Source organism: Oncorhynchus nerka, linkage group LG2 (genome assembly GCF_034236695.1).
Source record: "Oncorhynchus nerka isolate Pitt River linkage group LG2, Oner_Uvic_2.0, whole genome shotgun sequence".
NCBI classification, from domain to species: domain Eukaryota; kingdom Metazoa; phylum Chordata; class Actinopteri; order Salmoniformes; family Salmonidae; genus Oncorhynchus; species Oncorhynchus nerka.
The window spans coordinates 8,264,866-8,279,636 of record NC_088397.1 but is presented as its reverse complement, the minus strand read 5'-3'; the positions used below and the strand labels follow the sequence as shown (position 1 = coordinate 8,279,636).

At 43.2% G+C, this 14,771-nt stretch overlaps 1 protein-coding gene across 1 annotated transcript in view; it reads right to left on the bottom strand.

The window, feature by feature from the left end:
- Nucleotides 1-14,771, bottom strand: part of ace2 (angiotensin I converting enzyme 2) — a 27,376-nt gene extending 12,605 nt beyond the window's left edge. Inside the window, exons 1-9 of the mRNA XM_065022672.1 lie at nucleotides 14,532-14,771; nucleotides 14,074-14,232; nucleotides 12,792-12,885; nucleotides 11,978-12,124; nucleotides 11,348-11,460; nucleotides 3,114-3,219; nucleotides 2,742-2,839; nucleotides 2,384-2,556; nucleotides 447-673 (exon numbers count right to left, since the gene is read on the bottom strand). Coding sequence (XP_064878744.1) covers nucleotides 447-673; nucleotides 2,384-2,556; nucleotides 2,742-2,839; nucleotides 3,114-3,219; nucleotides 11,348-11,460; nucleotides 11,978-12,124; nucleotides 12,792-12,885; nucleotides 14,074-14,232; nucleotides 14,532-14,723 — 1,309 coding nt within the window. The 5' untranslated portion in view covers nucleotides 14,724-14,771. The remainder of the gene's footprint in view (nucleotides 1-446; nucleotides 674-2,383; nucleotides 2,557-2,741; nucleotides 2,840-3,113; nucleotides 3,220-11,347; nucleotides 11,461-11,977; nucleotides 12,125-12,791; nucleotides 12,886-14,073; nucleotides 14,233-14,531) is intronic.

The window sequence follows — 14,771 nt, the reverse complement described above, 5'->3', positions numbered from 1 at the left end:
CCATCAGATATACATGTAGATTTGCTCATACCTGCCCTGGCCTTGGCCCTGAATCTGTCCTGGCCCTGACCCTGTCCCTGACCCTGTCCCTGTCCCTGTCCCTGACCCCCTGACCCTGATCCTGACCCTGTCCCTGTCCCTGTCCTGACCCTGTCTCTGACCCTGATCCTGATCCTGTCCCTGACCCTGTCCCTGACCCTGATCCTGTCCCTGACCCTGACCCTGACCCTGACCCTGACCCTGACCCTGTCCATGACCCTGTCCCTGACCCTGTCCCTGTCCTGACCCTGTCCCTGTCCCTGTCGCTGACCCTGATTCTGTTCAGGTGTAACTCAGGTATTCCATAGACCAGCTATAACAACAACAACAACTGTTGTCTAACTGTTATCCTCAGATCTAGATCTGCTTCTACCACTACCTGCCCCTACCCCTGACTCAGCTGTCACCTTTATCCTCTACGAAGTCGTCTGGCAGGAGTCCCAGGGCCTTCAGGTGTTTGGGGGTGGCAGCGGACAGGGACATGATCTCCCCCACGGCCTCGTGGAAGCCCTCGTTAGCCCCGTCTCTCAGCAGGTAGGACAGGTTCCTGTAGGCCATCTGGTACTGGTTGTGTCCCATCTCATGGTGCGCTGTCAGGAAGTGGTCCATGTTCACCTCCGTACACATCTTGATCCTGGAAATGGGGGAAATTTAAGAAGTAGACAAAGTCAGGGAAGTACAGTATAATACAGTATAATAGGGTATAATACATTATAAAACAGTATAATACAGAATAATACAATATAATACAGTATAATGCATTATAATACATATAATACAGTGTAATACAGAATACATAATACAGTATAATACGTTATAATACATAATACAGTAATACAGTATATAATACAGTATAATACAGTATAATACAGTAATACAGTATATAATACAGTATATAATACAGTATAATACAGTATATAATACAGTATAATACGTTATAATACATAATACAGTATAATACAGTAAATAATACAGTATATAATATAGTACAATAGCGTATAATAAGTTCATATTTATTATTAATATTTAATCATTACAATTGATGCTGAGTGTAAGGAGGTATAGCCTACAAAATCAGATCAACTCCCTCAGATTTAATTCTACATGTGTGTACAGCATTTTGAAAAGCAGTTCAACGTGCTGTGGATTTTTACCTTGATGACTTATGTTTCACAACCGAATTCCTTCATATCTTTATGACATGCTGCTGCGACTAACAGGAAATTCATTCTATATCAGTAGTTAGTGCCTGCAGTCTCTCTGTCCCTCCCTAAGGCTCTACTTACTGCGTGTCCAGGGATAAATACAGTAGGAACATGATTCCTGCTACCTGAAGTCCTCTCTGTCCCTCCCTAAGGCTCTACTTACTGCGTGTCCAGGGATAAATACAGTAGGAACATGATTCCTGCTACCTGAAGTCCTCTCTGTCCCTCCCTAAGGCTCTACTTACTGCGTGTCCAGGGATAAATACAGTAGGAACATGATTCCTGGTACCTGAAGTCCTCTCTGTCCCTCCCTAAGGCTCTACTTACTGCGTGTCCAGGGATAAATACAGTAGGAACATGATTCCTGCTACCTGAAGTCCTCTCTGTCCCTCCCTAAGGCTCTACTTACTGCGTGTCCAGGGATAAATACAGTAGGAACATGATTCCTGGTACCTGCAGTCTCTCTGTCCCTCCCTAAGGCTCTACTTACTGCGTGTCCAGGGATAAATACAGTAGGAACATGATTCCTGGTACCTGCAGTCTCTCTGTCCCTCCCTAAGGCTCTACTTACTGCGTGTCCAGGGATAAATACAGTAGGAACATGATTCCTGCTACCTGAAGTCCTCTCTGTCCCTCCCTAAGGCTCTAATTACTGCGTGTCCAGGGATAAATACAGTAGGAACATGATTCCTGTTACCTGAAGTCCTCTCTGTCCCTCCCTAAGGCTCTACTTACTGCGTGTCCAGGGATAAATACAGTAGGAACATGATTCCTGTTACCTCAAGTCCTCTCTGTCCCTCCCTAAGGCTCGTCACTCTGCATGTCCTGGGCTATGTAAAGGGAAAGGGGGAGACCTAGTCAGTTGTACAACTGACTGCATTCAACTGAAATGTATCTTCCGCATTTAACCCAACCCCTCTGAATCAGAGAGGAGCGGAGGGCCGACCTTAATCCACATCCACGTCATCAACACCCGGGGAGCAGTTGTTGTCGGAGGTTAAGTGCCTTGCTCAAAGGCAGAACAGCAGAGTTTTCCACCTTGTCTGCTCAGGGAGTCGAACCAGCAACCTTTTGGTTACTGGCCCAATGCCCTTACCTGCTAGATGAGTTAAACGCAGGATGAATACGATTCCTGTTACCTGAAGTCCTCTCTGTTCCCCATGTCCCAGGCTGTAGGGTGGCACACTACCTTCCTGCCATCAGTCGGTTTCTCCAGCATAGAGTCCTTCCAGAAGTTATCAAACATCTTGTATAGACCCACCGACATGAAGAACTTCTCTGCTTCTTGGAACAGTCTGTCCTTAGGCCATTTCTGGGAATTACAGAAAAGGTGTTTAACTCACAGGGTATTTTAGGAGGTAAGAATTGAAAGTAACAGAAGTCACTATTAAAGTCACACTTGTTTCCTTCAGATCCAACCCACGATTCCTAGTCTACAATAGTCAAGGTTTATGTTGGATACATACAATAGCAGATCATGCTTTATTTTCACTCAACCTGTGCGATCATAGCTTCCGTCACATCAATATCGGGTTTCTCTGGAAAAGGGGTTGAGATGGGGTAAAGACCTGTCCAAAACCTTCCCCACATGTCACCTGAAAAAGGTAATTAGAGAGAGAGAGAGAGAGAGAGAGAGAGAGAGAGAGAGAGAGAAAGAGAGAGAAAGAGAGAGAGATAGACAGAGAGAGACAGAGAGAGAAAGAGAGAGAAAGAGAGAGAGAGAGAAAGAGAGAGAAAGAGAGAGAGATAGACAGAGAGAGACAGAGAGAGAAAGAGAGAGAAAGAGAGAGAGAGAAGACCTTCATAAACTGACTCAGTCATGTTCCAGCAGTGTTGGAGCGAAAGCTGAGCCCTGTCCAGTGACCTTACCCAGTAGATGTGCAGGTAGGCCCCCCTCTGGGTGGATGTGTTCAGGGTGTTTGGCCTGCAGCTTAGACCTCACATAGGCATGCAGCTCTTTGTAGAGGGGGAGGATCTGGAAAGACACAATAGAGTTGATGGTGTGCAATAAAACATAAAAACACAATATCTTTGATGTGGCAAGTTCGATTTGCATAATGCAAATAAAGCACACTGGTTGGGGAGTAAAGGATGACATATAACGGATTCCAAACATCTCGTTGTGTTACCAGCAAAAATATTGTAATCAGATTACAGATACAGATACAGTGCCTTGCGAAAGTATTCGGCCCCCTTGAACTTTGCAACCTTTTGCCACATTTCAGGCTTCAAACATAAAGATATAAAACTGTATTTTTTTGTGAAGAATCAACAACAAGTGGGACACAATCATGAAGTGGAACGACATTTATTGGATATTTCAAACTTTTTTAACAAATCAAAAACTGAAAAATTGGGCGTGCAAAATTATGACAGACAAGCACAAAGTGATGAAGAGTACTCCAGAGGCAGAGGGACAGAAGGTGAGGAAGAGACTCTAGAGGACAGGAAAGATGACATACAAGCACAAAGTGATGAAGAGTACTCCAGAGACAGAGGGACAGAAGGTGTGGAAGAGACTCTAGAGGACAGGAAAGATGACAGACAAGCACAAAGTGATGAAGAGTACACCAGAGACAGAGAGACAGAAGGCGAGGAAGAGACTCTAGAGGACAGGAAAGATGACATACAGGCACAAAGTGATGAAGAGTACTAACGGAGACAGAGGGACAGAAGGTGAGGAAGAGACTCTAGAGGACAGGAAAGATGACAGACAAGCACAAAGTGATGAAGAGTACACCAGAGACAGAGAGACAGAAGGTGAGGAAGAGACTCTAGAGGACAGGAAAGATGACATACAAGCACAAAGTGATGAAGAGTACTCCAGAGACAGAGGGACAGAAGGTGAGGAAGAGACTCTAGAGGACAGGAAAGATGACAGACAAGCACAAAGTGATGAAGAGTACACCAGAGACAGAGAGACAGAAGGCGAGGAAGAGACTCTAGAGGACAGGAAAGATGACAGACAAGCACAAAGTGATGAAGAGTACTCCAGAGACAGAGGGACAGAAGGTGAGGAAGAGACTCTAGAGGACAGGAAAGATGACAGACAAGCACAAAGTGATGAAGAGTACTCCAGAGACAGAGGGACAGAAGGTGAGGAAGAGACTCTAGAGGACAGGAAAGATGACAGACAAGCACAAAGTGATGAAGAGTACACCAGAGACAGAGAGACAGAAGGCGAGGAAGAGACTCTAGAGGACAGGAAAGATGACATACAGGCACAAAGTGATGAAGAGTACTAACGGAGACAGAGGGACAGAAGGTGAGGAAGAGACTCTAGAGGACAGGAAAGATGACAGACAAGCACAAAGTGATGAAGAGTACACCAGAGACAGAGAGACAGAAGGTGAGGAAGAGACTCTAGAGGACAGGAAAGATGACATACAAGCACAAAGTGATGAAGAGTACTCCAGAGACAGAGGGACAGAAGGTGAGGAAGAGACTCTAGAGGACAGGAAAGATGACAGACAAGCACAAAGTGATGAAGAGTACACCAGAGACAGAGAGACAGAAGGCGAGGAAGAGACTCTAGAGGACAGGAAAGATGACAGACAAGCACAAAGTGATGAAGAGTACTCCAGAGACAGAGGGACAGAAGGTGAGGAAGAGACTCTAGAGGACAGGAAAGATGACAGACAAGCACAAAGTGATGAAGAGTACTCCAGAGACAGAGGGACAGAAGGTGAGGAAGAGACTCTAGAGGACAGGAAAGATGACATACAAGCACAAAGTGATGAAGAGTACACCAGAGACAGAGAGACAGAAGGTGAGGAAGAGACTCTAGAGGACAGGAAAGATGACATACAAGCACAAAGTGATGAAGAGTACTCCAGAGACAGAGGGACAGAAGGTGAGGAAGAGACTCTAGAGGACAGGAAAGATGACAGACAAGCACAAAGTGATGAAGAGTACACCAGAGACAGAGAGACAGAAGGTGAGGAAGAGACTCTAGAGGACAGGAAAGATGACATACAGGCACAAAGTGATGAAGAGTACTACGGAGACAGAGGGACAGAAGGTGAGGAAGAGACTCTAGAGGACAGGAAAGATGACATACAGGCACAAAGTGATGAAGAGTACTACAGAGACAGAGGGACAGAAGGTGAGGAAGAGACTCTAGAGGACAGGAAAGATGACATACAAGCACAAAGTGATGAAGAGTACTCTGGAGACAGAGGGACAGAAGGTGAGGAAGAGACTCTAGAGGACAGGAAAGATGACATACAAGCACAAAGTGATGAAGAGTACTCCAGAGACAGAGGGGCAGAAGGTGAGGAAGAGACTCTAGAGGACAGGAAAGATGACAGACAAGCACAAAGTGATGAAGAGTACTACAGAGACAGAGGGACAGAAGGTGAGGAAGAGACTCTAGAGGACAGGAAAGATGACATACAAGCACAAAGTGATGAAGAGTACTCTGGAGACAGAGGGACAGAAGGTGAGGAAGAGACTCTAGAGGACAGGAAAGATGACAGACAAGCACAAAGTGATGAAGAGTACTCCAGAGACAGAGGGACAGAAGGTGAGGAAGAGACTCTAGAGGACAGGAAAGATGACAGACAAGCACAAAGTGATGACAGAGGGACAGAAGGTACTAGAGGACAGGAAAGATGAGACAGAGAGACGGAGAAGACAGTGAGGAAGAGACTCTAGAGGACAGGAAAGATGACAGACAGGCACAAAGTGATGAAGAGTACTACGGAGACAGAGAGACAGAAGGTGAGGAAGAGACTCTAGAGGACAGGAAAGATGACAGACAAGCACAAAGTGATGAAGAGTACTCTGGAGACAGAGGGACAGAAGGTGAGGAAGAGACTCTAGAGGACAGGAAAGATGACAGACAAGCACAAAGTGATGAAGAGTACTCCAGAGACAGAGGGACAGAAGGTGAGGAAGAGACTCTAGAGGACAGGAAAGATGACAGACAAGCACAAAGTGATGAAGAGTACTCCAGAGACAGAGGGACAGAAGGTGAGGAAGAGACTCTAGAGGACAGGAAAGATGACAGCACAAAGTGATGAAGAGCACAGAGACAGAGGGACAGAAGGTGAGGAAGAGACTCTAGAGGACAGGAAAGATGACAGACAGCACAAAGTGATGAAGGAAAGATGGAGACAGAGAGACAGAAGGTGAGGAAGAGACTCTAGAGGACAGGAAAGATGACAGACAAGCACAAAGTGATGAAGAGTACTTTGGAGACAGAGAGACAGAAGGTGAGGAAGAGACTCTAGAGGACAGGAAAGATGACAGACAGGCACAAAGTGATGAAGAGTACTCCTGAGACAGAGGGACAGAAGGTGAGGAAGAGACTCTAGAGGACAGGAAAGATGACAGCACAAAGTGATGAAGAGCGGAGACAGAGAGACAGAAGGTGAGGAAGAGACTCTAGAGGACAGGAAAGATGACAGACAAGCACAAAGTGATGAAGAGTACTACGGAGACAGAGAGACAGAAGGTGAGGAAGAGACTCTAGAGGACGGGAAAGATGACAGACAAGCACAAAGTGATGAAGAGTACTCCAGAGACAGAGGGACAGAAGGTGAGGAAGAGACTCTAGAGGACAGGAAAGATGACAAGCACAGAGACAGAGGGACAGAAGGTGATAGAGGACAGGAAAGATGACAGACACAGCACAAAGTGATGAAGAGTACTCTACAGAGACAGAGGGACAGAAGGTGAGGAAGAGACTCTAGAGGACAGGAAAGATGACAGACAGGCACAAAGTGATGAAGAGTACTACTACGGAGACAGAGGGACAGAAGGTGAGGAAGAGACTCTAGAGACAGGAAAGATGACAGGACAAAGTGATGAAGGTGAGACAGAAGGTGAGGAAGAGACTCTAGAGGACAGGAAAGATGACAGACAAGCACAAAGTGATGAAGAGTACTACGGAGACAGAGAGACAGAAGGTGAGGAAGAGACTCTAGAGGACAGGAAAGATGACAGACAAGCACAAAGTGATGAAGAGTACTACGGAGACAGAGAGACAGAAGGTGAGGAAGAGACTCTAGAGACAGAGATGGACAGAAGGTGAGGAAGAGACTCTAGAGGACAGGAAAGATGACAGACAAGCACAAAGTGATGAAGAGTACTCCAGAGACAGAGGGACAGAAGGTGAGGAAGAGACTCTAGAGGACAGGAAAGATGACAGACAGGCACAAAGTGATGAAGACTGCTACAGAGACAGAGGGACAGAAGGTGAGGAAGAGACTCTAGAGGACAGGAAAGATGACAGACAGGCACAAAGTGATGAAGAGTACTACGGAGACAGAGGGACAGAAGGTGAGGAAGAGACTCTAGAGGACAGGAAAGATGACAGACAAGCACAAAGTGATGAAGAGTACTACGGAGACAGAGAGACAGAAGGTGAGGAAGAGACTCTAGAGGACAGGAAAGATGACAGACAAGCACAAAGTGATGAAGAGTACTACGGAGACAGAGAGACAGAAGGTGAGGAAGAGACTCTAGAGGACAGGAAAGATGACAGACAAGCACAAAGTGATGAAGAGTACTACGGAGACAGAGGGACAGAAGGTGAGGAAGAGACTCTAGAGGACAGGAAAGATGACAGACAAGCACAAAGTGATGAAGAACGGAGACAGAGGGACAGAAGGTGAGGAAGAGACTCTAGAGGACAGGAAAGATGACAGACAAGCACAAAGTGATGAAGAGTACTACGGAGACAGAGAGACAGAAGGTGAGGAAGAGACTCTAGAGGACAGGAAAGATGACAGACAAGCACAAATGACAGACAAGCACAAAGTGATGAAGAGTACTACGGAGACAGAGGGACAGAAGGTGAGGAAGAGACTCTAGAGGACAGGAAAGATGACAGACAAGCACAAAGTGATGAAGAGTACTATGGAGACAGAGAGACAGAAGGTGAGGAGGAGACTCTAGAGGACAGGAAAGATGACAGACAAGCACAAAGTGATGAAGAGTACTACGGAGACAGAGAGACAGAAGGTGAGGAAGAGACTCTAGAGGACAGGAAAGATGACAGACAAGCACAAAGTGATGAAGAGTACTACGGAGACAGAGGGACAGAAGGTGAGGAAGAGACTCTAGAGGACAGGAAAGATGACATACAAGCACAAAGTGATGAAGAGTACTACGGAGACAGAGAGACAGAAGGTGAGGAAGAGACTCTAGAGGACAGGAAAGATGACAGACAAGCACAAAGTGATGAAGAGTACTACGGAGACAGAGGGACAGAAGGTGAGGAAGAGACTCTAGAGGACAGGAAAGATGACAGACAAGCACAAAGTGATGAAGAGTACTACGGAGACAGAGGGACAGAAGGTGAGGAAGAGACTCTAGAGGACAGGAAAGATGACAGACAAGCACAAAGTGATGAAGAGTACTCCGGGGAGACAGAGGAACAGAACAAGTGAGTCGTGCTAAAAGAATGACCAGACCAGGAGCAAAGTCATTTTCCATTTCTATTAAGATGGAAGGAAATAAAGCCCTTATCAGGTACCTCAAATCTACACCAGCCACGGACAGACGTGCTGTATTCTGAATGTCATGAGGTCAACCCATGTTGCACCTTGGCATTCAAATACAAGCATGTCAAATGTCAGCCGTAAAAAAAGCCTCACCTTACTTCTGTGCCTCGGACACCTGCACCTTTCAGTCATGTAAAGCCAAATTCATGTTCAGACGACAAAAAAGGCCGAGCATATATAGCAAATATGTCAACATCATCAAATATAGCAAATATGTCAACATCATGGTATTCAGATTTGGTGAGGTGACACACCAACGAAGTGAGAGAAGATGTAGGCCTGTAAGATATACATTTTTAATTTAGGAAAATGTATGTAAAATCTTGTGAGATGAAAATGGACAAACTAAAGTGTGTGCAATATAGAAGGGACAGTCAGTGGACATTCTGGAACCTTGTTTGAAGTCAGTAGGTCACATGACCAAGGAGCTATTGACATTCAAATGTGAAAAAAAGTTTGTACTTTGTTTATGCTCCCTAACTATTTCAACTAGGAATACAAAATGCTGCTCACATTTCCACATGTTTATTAGCTTTGGAAAGCGAATCAATGTCCAAATCTGGTGTGCGCAATTTTTCCAACATCATGACACTTATTTGGAGTCAGTGGCTCAAATGGTTTGAAAGCTATTGAGGTTTGAAAGCGCGAATATCCAACCTCAAACTGTCTTTACCTCGGTCATTTGTATTTGTTCTGCCTGAGCGAGTCTGACCACAAATTAGAGACCACTATGATGACACAACAAATGCGTTTGATGGATCGCAGGAATATGCTTTTGTAGGCTACAGTCCAAACTATGTCTTCTGATGGAGTGACTGCTGTCGGCATTCAAAGGTTATCCAACTTCAATAGACACTTGGAGGTCAGGACGACAGTAGTGGTGTAGCTCAACGGGCGATATGGACATCACTTATTACTGATATCTAGGCTGCAGAGCGCATGGATGTGAATCACACTGCAGCGCTCTCATTTAGCTATCTGCGCCTTACGGATTGTGGATGTTGTGAATGTGGGTGGCTGTTCACAAATGTATATGTGTATTTTAACCCAATAATGGTTGAATATAAGAAGTTTAAGCTGCCTATCAATCGTGGTTTTTGTGACAGAACCAAACGGAAGCAAACAGAGCAAAACAATAGTTTATATTGGACAAATTGAGGTAGGTCCCTCCCCGTTATGTCCAGTTTGCTTCTGTTTAAGAAACGTTTTGCAACATAAAAGGCGTAATGAATATGCCAGTATACAGCCAGTATAAAATGATTTCTTGCAACCGCTTCATAGTGCGGATCCCAGCCTATGGAATAAAAGTTTGAGGCAGTTCCTCCCTTCTCAACGCCCCCGTCGTATTTTTCTACATATTGGCAAAAAATAAAAAATTAAGTGGCCCACGAGAAAGCCCAATCAGTCGTCGATGACAACAAAATCATAAACAACAGAGTAGGCTAATTAGTCCTTAGTTATTGGGTTATACTCGGGTAAAACTATTTGACTAATAAATATTTCCAAGTCCTATTCTTTAAGATCAAGGGGTATAAAATTAATTGTAATGACAGGAATATGACAGACTCTGGTGTTTAATGTAAAGATATAGCCTAATCCTATTATATTATATAAAGTAGTAGAAGCAATGGGTTAGAAGAAGCCTACATAACCAACCCATTAAGTCAAATGTAACATCCCTATATGGCCAGCTATGTAAACTTTAACATGAACTTATCCTGCAGTTGATGCTGTTCAATTTGTAATATTATTTTTTGTCTTCTTCTAATGCCTCTTTAAGCAGATTGACGTTAATAAAATGGTTGACGTTTATTGGGATGAGTCTTTTCCTGGAGGCAGAACTGAGCGATTTCAGCGAGATGGGCTATATTCTTAATTTAAGGTTACGGTTAGGCATTATGGGTTAGCAGTGTGGTTAAGGTTAGGGTTAACATTAGGGTTAGGTTTAAAAACAGATTTGATGACTTTGTGGCTGTGCCAGCTAGTGGCCACTTTGCAGCGCTGCCTCCATAAGAAGATTCATGACGAAAAAACGCTAACCTGTGCTTTTAAGTGTCTAAAAGTAACTGAATGTATTCGGATTACGTTACTGAGTTTGGGTAACAGTTTAACTTTAGATGTCCCCTTGCCCATACCCGGGCGCGAACCAGAGACCCTCTGCACATATCAACAACAGTCACCCACGAAGCATCGTTACCCATCGCTCCACAAAAGCCTCGGGGAACTCTGCAAGGAGAACTACTACTTCAAGGTCTCAGAGCAAATGACGTCACCGATTGAAACGCTATTTAGCGCGCACCACCCGCTAACTAGGCTAGCCGTTTCACATCCGTTACACTTGGGTAATCCAAAATTTGCATTACTGATTACAATTTTGGACAGGTAACTAGTAACTGTAACAGATTACATTAGAAAGTAAAACCCCTAACTTGTACAATACAGTAATATATACAATAACAAATGCATCCAATAATACAAAATAGTATCAATAATATTTTATTAAAAGTGTTTTTTTGCTACATACAATACATTTAATTTGTATGTGAGAAAAGCTCAGTGTAGTTGAAGCACCACAACAGTCGACAAACGTACCTCTTTGTAAATGCGCCTCACATCGGTCATCAGTTGGCCCCTGGAGTAGTTGTATGGGCTGTCATCGATAGTTTCATAGTTGGACCGCCAATAATCTCCGTAGTCCTCATAATCTGTGGCGATAGATATAGTAGTAGTAGTTGGACAGGTTTGTAGTAGTAGTATAGTAGTTGTGCAGTAGTAGTATTAGTAGTAATATAGTAGTAGTATATTGGTAATATATTATTTGTAGTATAGTAAGATAGTAGTAATATATTAGTAGTGGTATAGTAATATAGTAGTAGTGTAGTAGTAGTAGTAGTAGTAGTATAGTAGTAATACACTAGCAGTAATAGTAGTACAGTAGTAGTAGTAGTAATATAGTAGTAGTAATAGTAATATAGTAATAGTAGTAGTAATATAGTAGTAATAGTATTAGTAGTAGTAGTACTAGTATAGTAGTAATAGTAGTAGTAATTATAGGAGTAGTAGTAGTGGTAGCACTATAATACTAGTAGTAGTGTAGTAGTAGTAGTAGTAGTAGTAGTAGTATTATAGTAGATGCGCAGTAGTAGTATGGTAGTAGTAGTAGTAGTACTCGTAGTAATAATAGCAGTATAGTAGTAGTAGTAGTAGTATTAGTAGGTCTACCATTGAGTTTGGCAGCTTCGTTCTTAAGGTCCACATAGTCTTCATACAGAGGCCTCATCTTCTTCCCTACCTCCACTCTCCAGCCCTCCCATACATGCAGACGCTCATAGTAGTCACTGTCCATGTTGGCCATTACACTCTCCAGCCCTAGACATTAGACACAGCAGTAAACCAGTTGACAAAAGGCTAGTTCATATTGGAAATAGAAACTCCAGCACACCAGTATTCTTGTCCATTCCCTTGTATTTTTGTTATTATTTTATGTATCCTCGCATACAGGAATATCATTGAGCTGGGGTTCCTTTTTTCATACACAACATTAAACCACTATCTGACCTCAGATTTCTGAAGCCATCTCCCTCACCAAGACATCCAAGCACCAAAACCTGAAGTGAGGAGACACCTTTTACAAGAAATACTATTCCTTCAAAACTAGGGGGGTTTTTCAGCAGGGCTTTTTGTTGTTGAAGTATCTGACAGAGTGACTAGTAGTCTTGAGATATACCGTTTTTATAAAAGTCTAGGGTCTGCATCCCACTGGTACACAATTTAGTACACTACTTTTTACCCTATATTTTGCTCTACGTTTGACACTACTAAGGCCCTGGTCAAAAGTAGTGCCCTATATAGGGAATAGAGTGCGGTTTGGGACTCAGTCAATGACCTTGGACATCCGTAAAAGGGCAGTCGGTCGTAAAGTCAGGTTGCCACAGCCGAGCTGACAGTTGGTACTTTGTACCCATACCAAATGGCACCCTATTCATTACTTAGTGTCCTACTTTCCCCCAGGGCCATGTGGGACTCTGGCCTTTACCTGGTTCCAAAGTTTGACAGTCGAAGGGGTCTTCTCTCTTGCACACCGTGCCTGTACTGTAGATGGAGCTCATCTCATTCATCACTTTGTTCAGCTGACATGAAGTACAACAACAACAATATTAACAACAACATTAACAACAACATTAACAACAACAACAACAACATTAACAACAACATTAACAACAACAACAACAACATTAACAACAACATTAACAAAAACAACATTAACAACAACAACAACAATATTAACAACAACAACATTAACAACAACAACAACATTAACAACAACATTAACAACAACATCAACAACAACATTAACAACAACAACAACATTAACAACAACATTAACAACAACAACATCAACAACAACATTAACAACAACAACAACAATATTAACAACAACAATAACATTAACAACAACAACATTAACAACAACATTAACAACAACAACAACAATATTAACAACAACAACAACAACAACATTAACAACAACATTAACAACAACAACAACAACATTAACAACAACAACATTAACAACAACATTAACAACAACATTAACAACAACAACAACAACATTAACAACAACAACAAAAACAACAACAACAAGTTATGCTATGTTGCCTGTTCCCGTGAGTATTTGACTAGCCTGTAATAGAAGAGATGAGGACAGTCAGACTAAAGAAGAGATGAGGACAGTCAGACTAATAGAAGAGATGAGGACAGTCAGACTAATAGAAGAGATGATGACAGTCAGGCTAATAGAAGAGATGAGGACAGTCAGACTAATAGAAGAGATGAGGACAGTCAGACTAATAGAAGAGATGAGGACAGTCAGACTAATAGAAGAGATGAGGACAGTCAGACTAATAGAAGAGATGAGGACAGTCAGACTAATAGAAGAGATGAGGACAGTCAGACTAATAGAAGAGATGAGGACAGTCAGGCTAATAGAAGAGATGAGGACAGTCAGACTAATAGAAGAGATGAGGACAGTCAGACTAATAGAAGAGATGAGGACAGTCAGACTAATAGAAGAGATGAGGACAGTCAGACTAATAGAAGAGATGAGGACAGTCAGACTAATAGAAGAGATGAGGACAGTCAGACTAATAGAAGAGATGAGGACAGTCAGACTAATAGAAGAGATGAGGACAGTCAGACTAATAGAAGAGATGAGGACAGTCAGACTAATAGATGAGATGAGGACAGTCAGACTAATAGAAGAGATGAGGACAGTCAGGCTAATAGAAGAGAGGTAGCAGTGAAAGAATGTATCTTACATGTGCCGCTTTGTCTGCGGACAAGGCCCCAGAGCCCTTGTCCTGGAGGGAAATCAGCTGGAGTTTGATCAATGGATCACTAATCTGATCGATTGGAAACTTCTCCGACTCCTTGGATACTGTGCTGTAGTATTCTCCCCAGATTGCGCTCTGTACACCCTGAAACCATGAACAAAACATTGACAGAAATTACATTTGATTCATAATATTAACAATACAATAGACAATATCAAATAACTAGTTGTCTGTCTGGAGTTATGTGTTGAGATGTAGCCTACTAATCCAACATTGACAGCAATATACCATTATTGACGTTGTTCAGAACCAGAACCATAGATCCACCGTGTTTCTCAATTCAGTCTTGTGGACCCCCAGCTATAGGCCATAGGAGGTCTCTGAAGATGGCTTTGAAACTCTTCCTTTCATTAGTGCCACTTTAAATCTACCAGAAAACTCACCAGTTTGTCTAAATTCTCCTGGGAAATATCTGTGTTGTACGCCCATGATGCCAGGGAATACTGATACATGAGATGAGTAGCGTTCCCATCAAACTGGTCCAGAAACTCCTGTGCCCTTCTCTCTAAGTCTGACTTTGCTGCCACACAGGCCACAGCAATCAGCCCCACTAGAAGAAGCCTGGTCATAGACATCCTGTATGAATGTCCTCCACGGTCACACTGAGACCGCTTCAGTTTCTT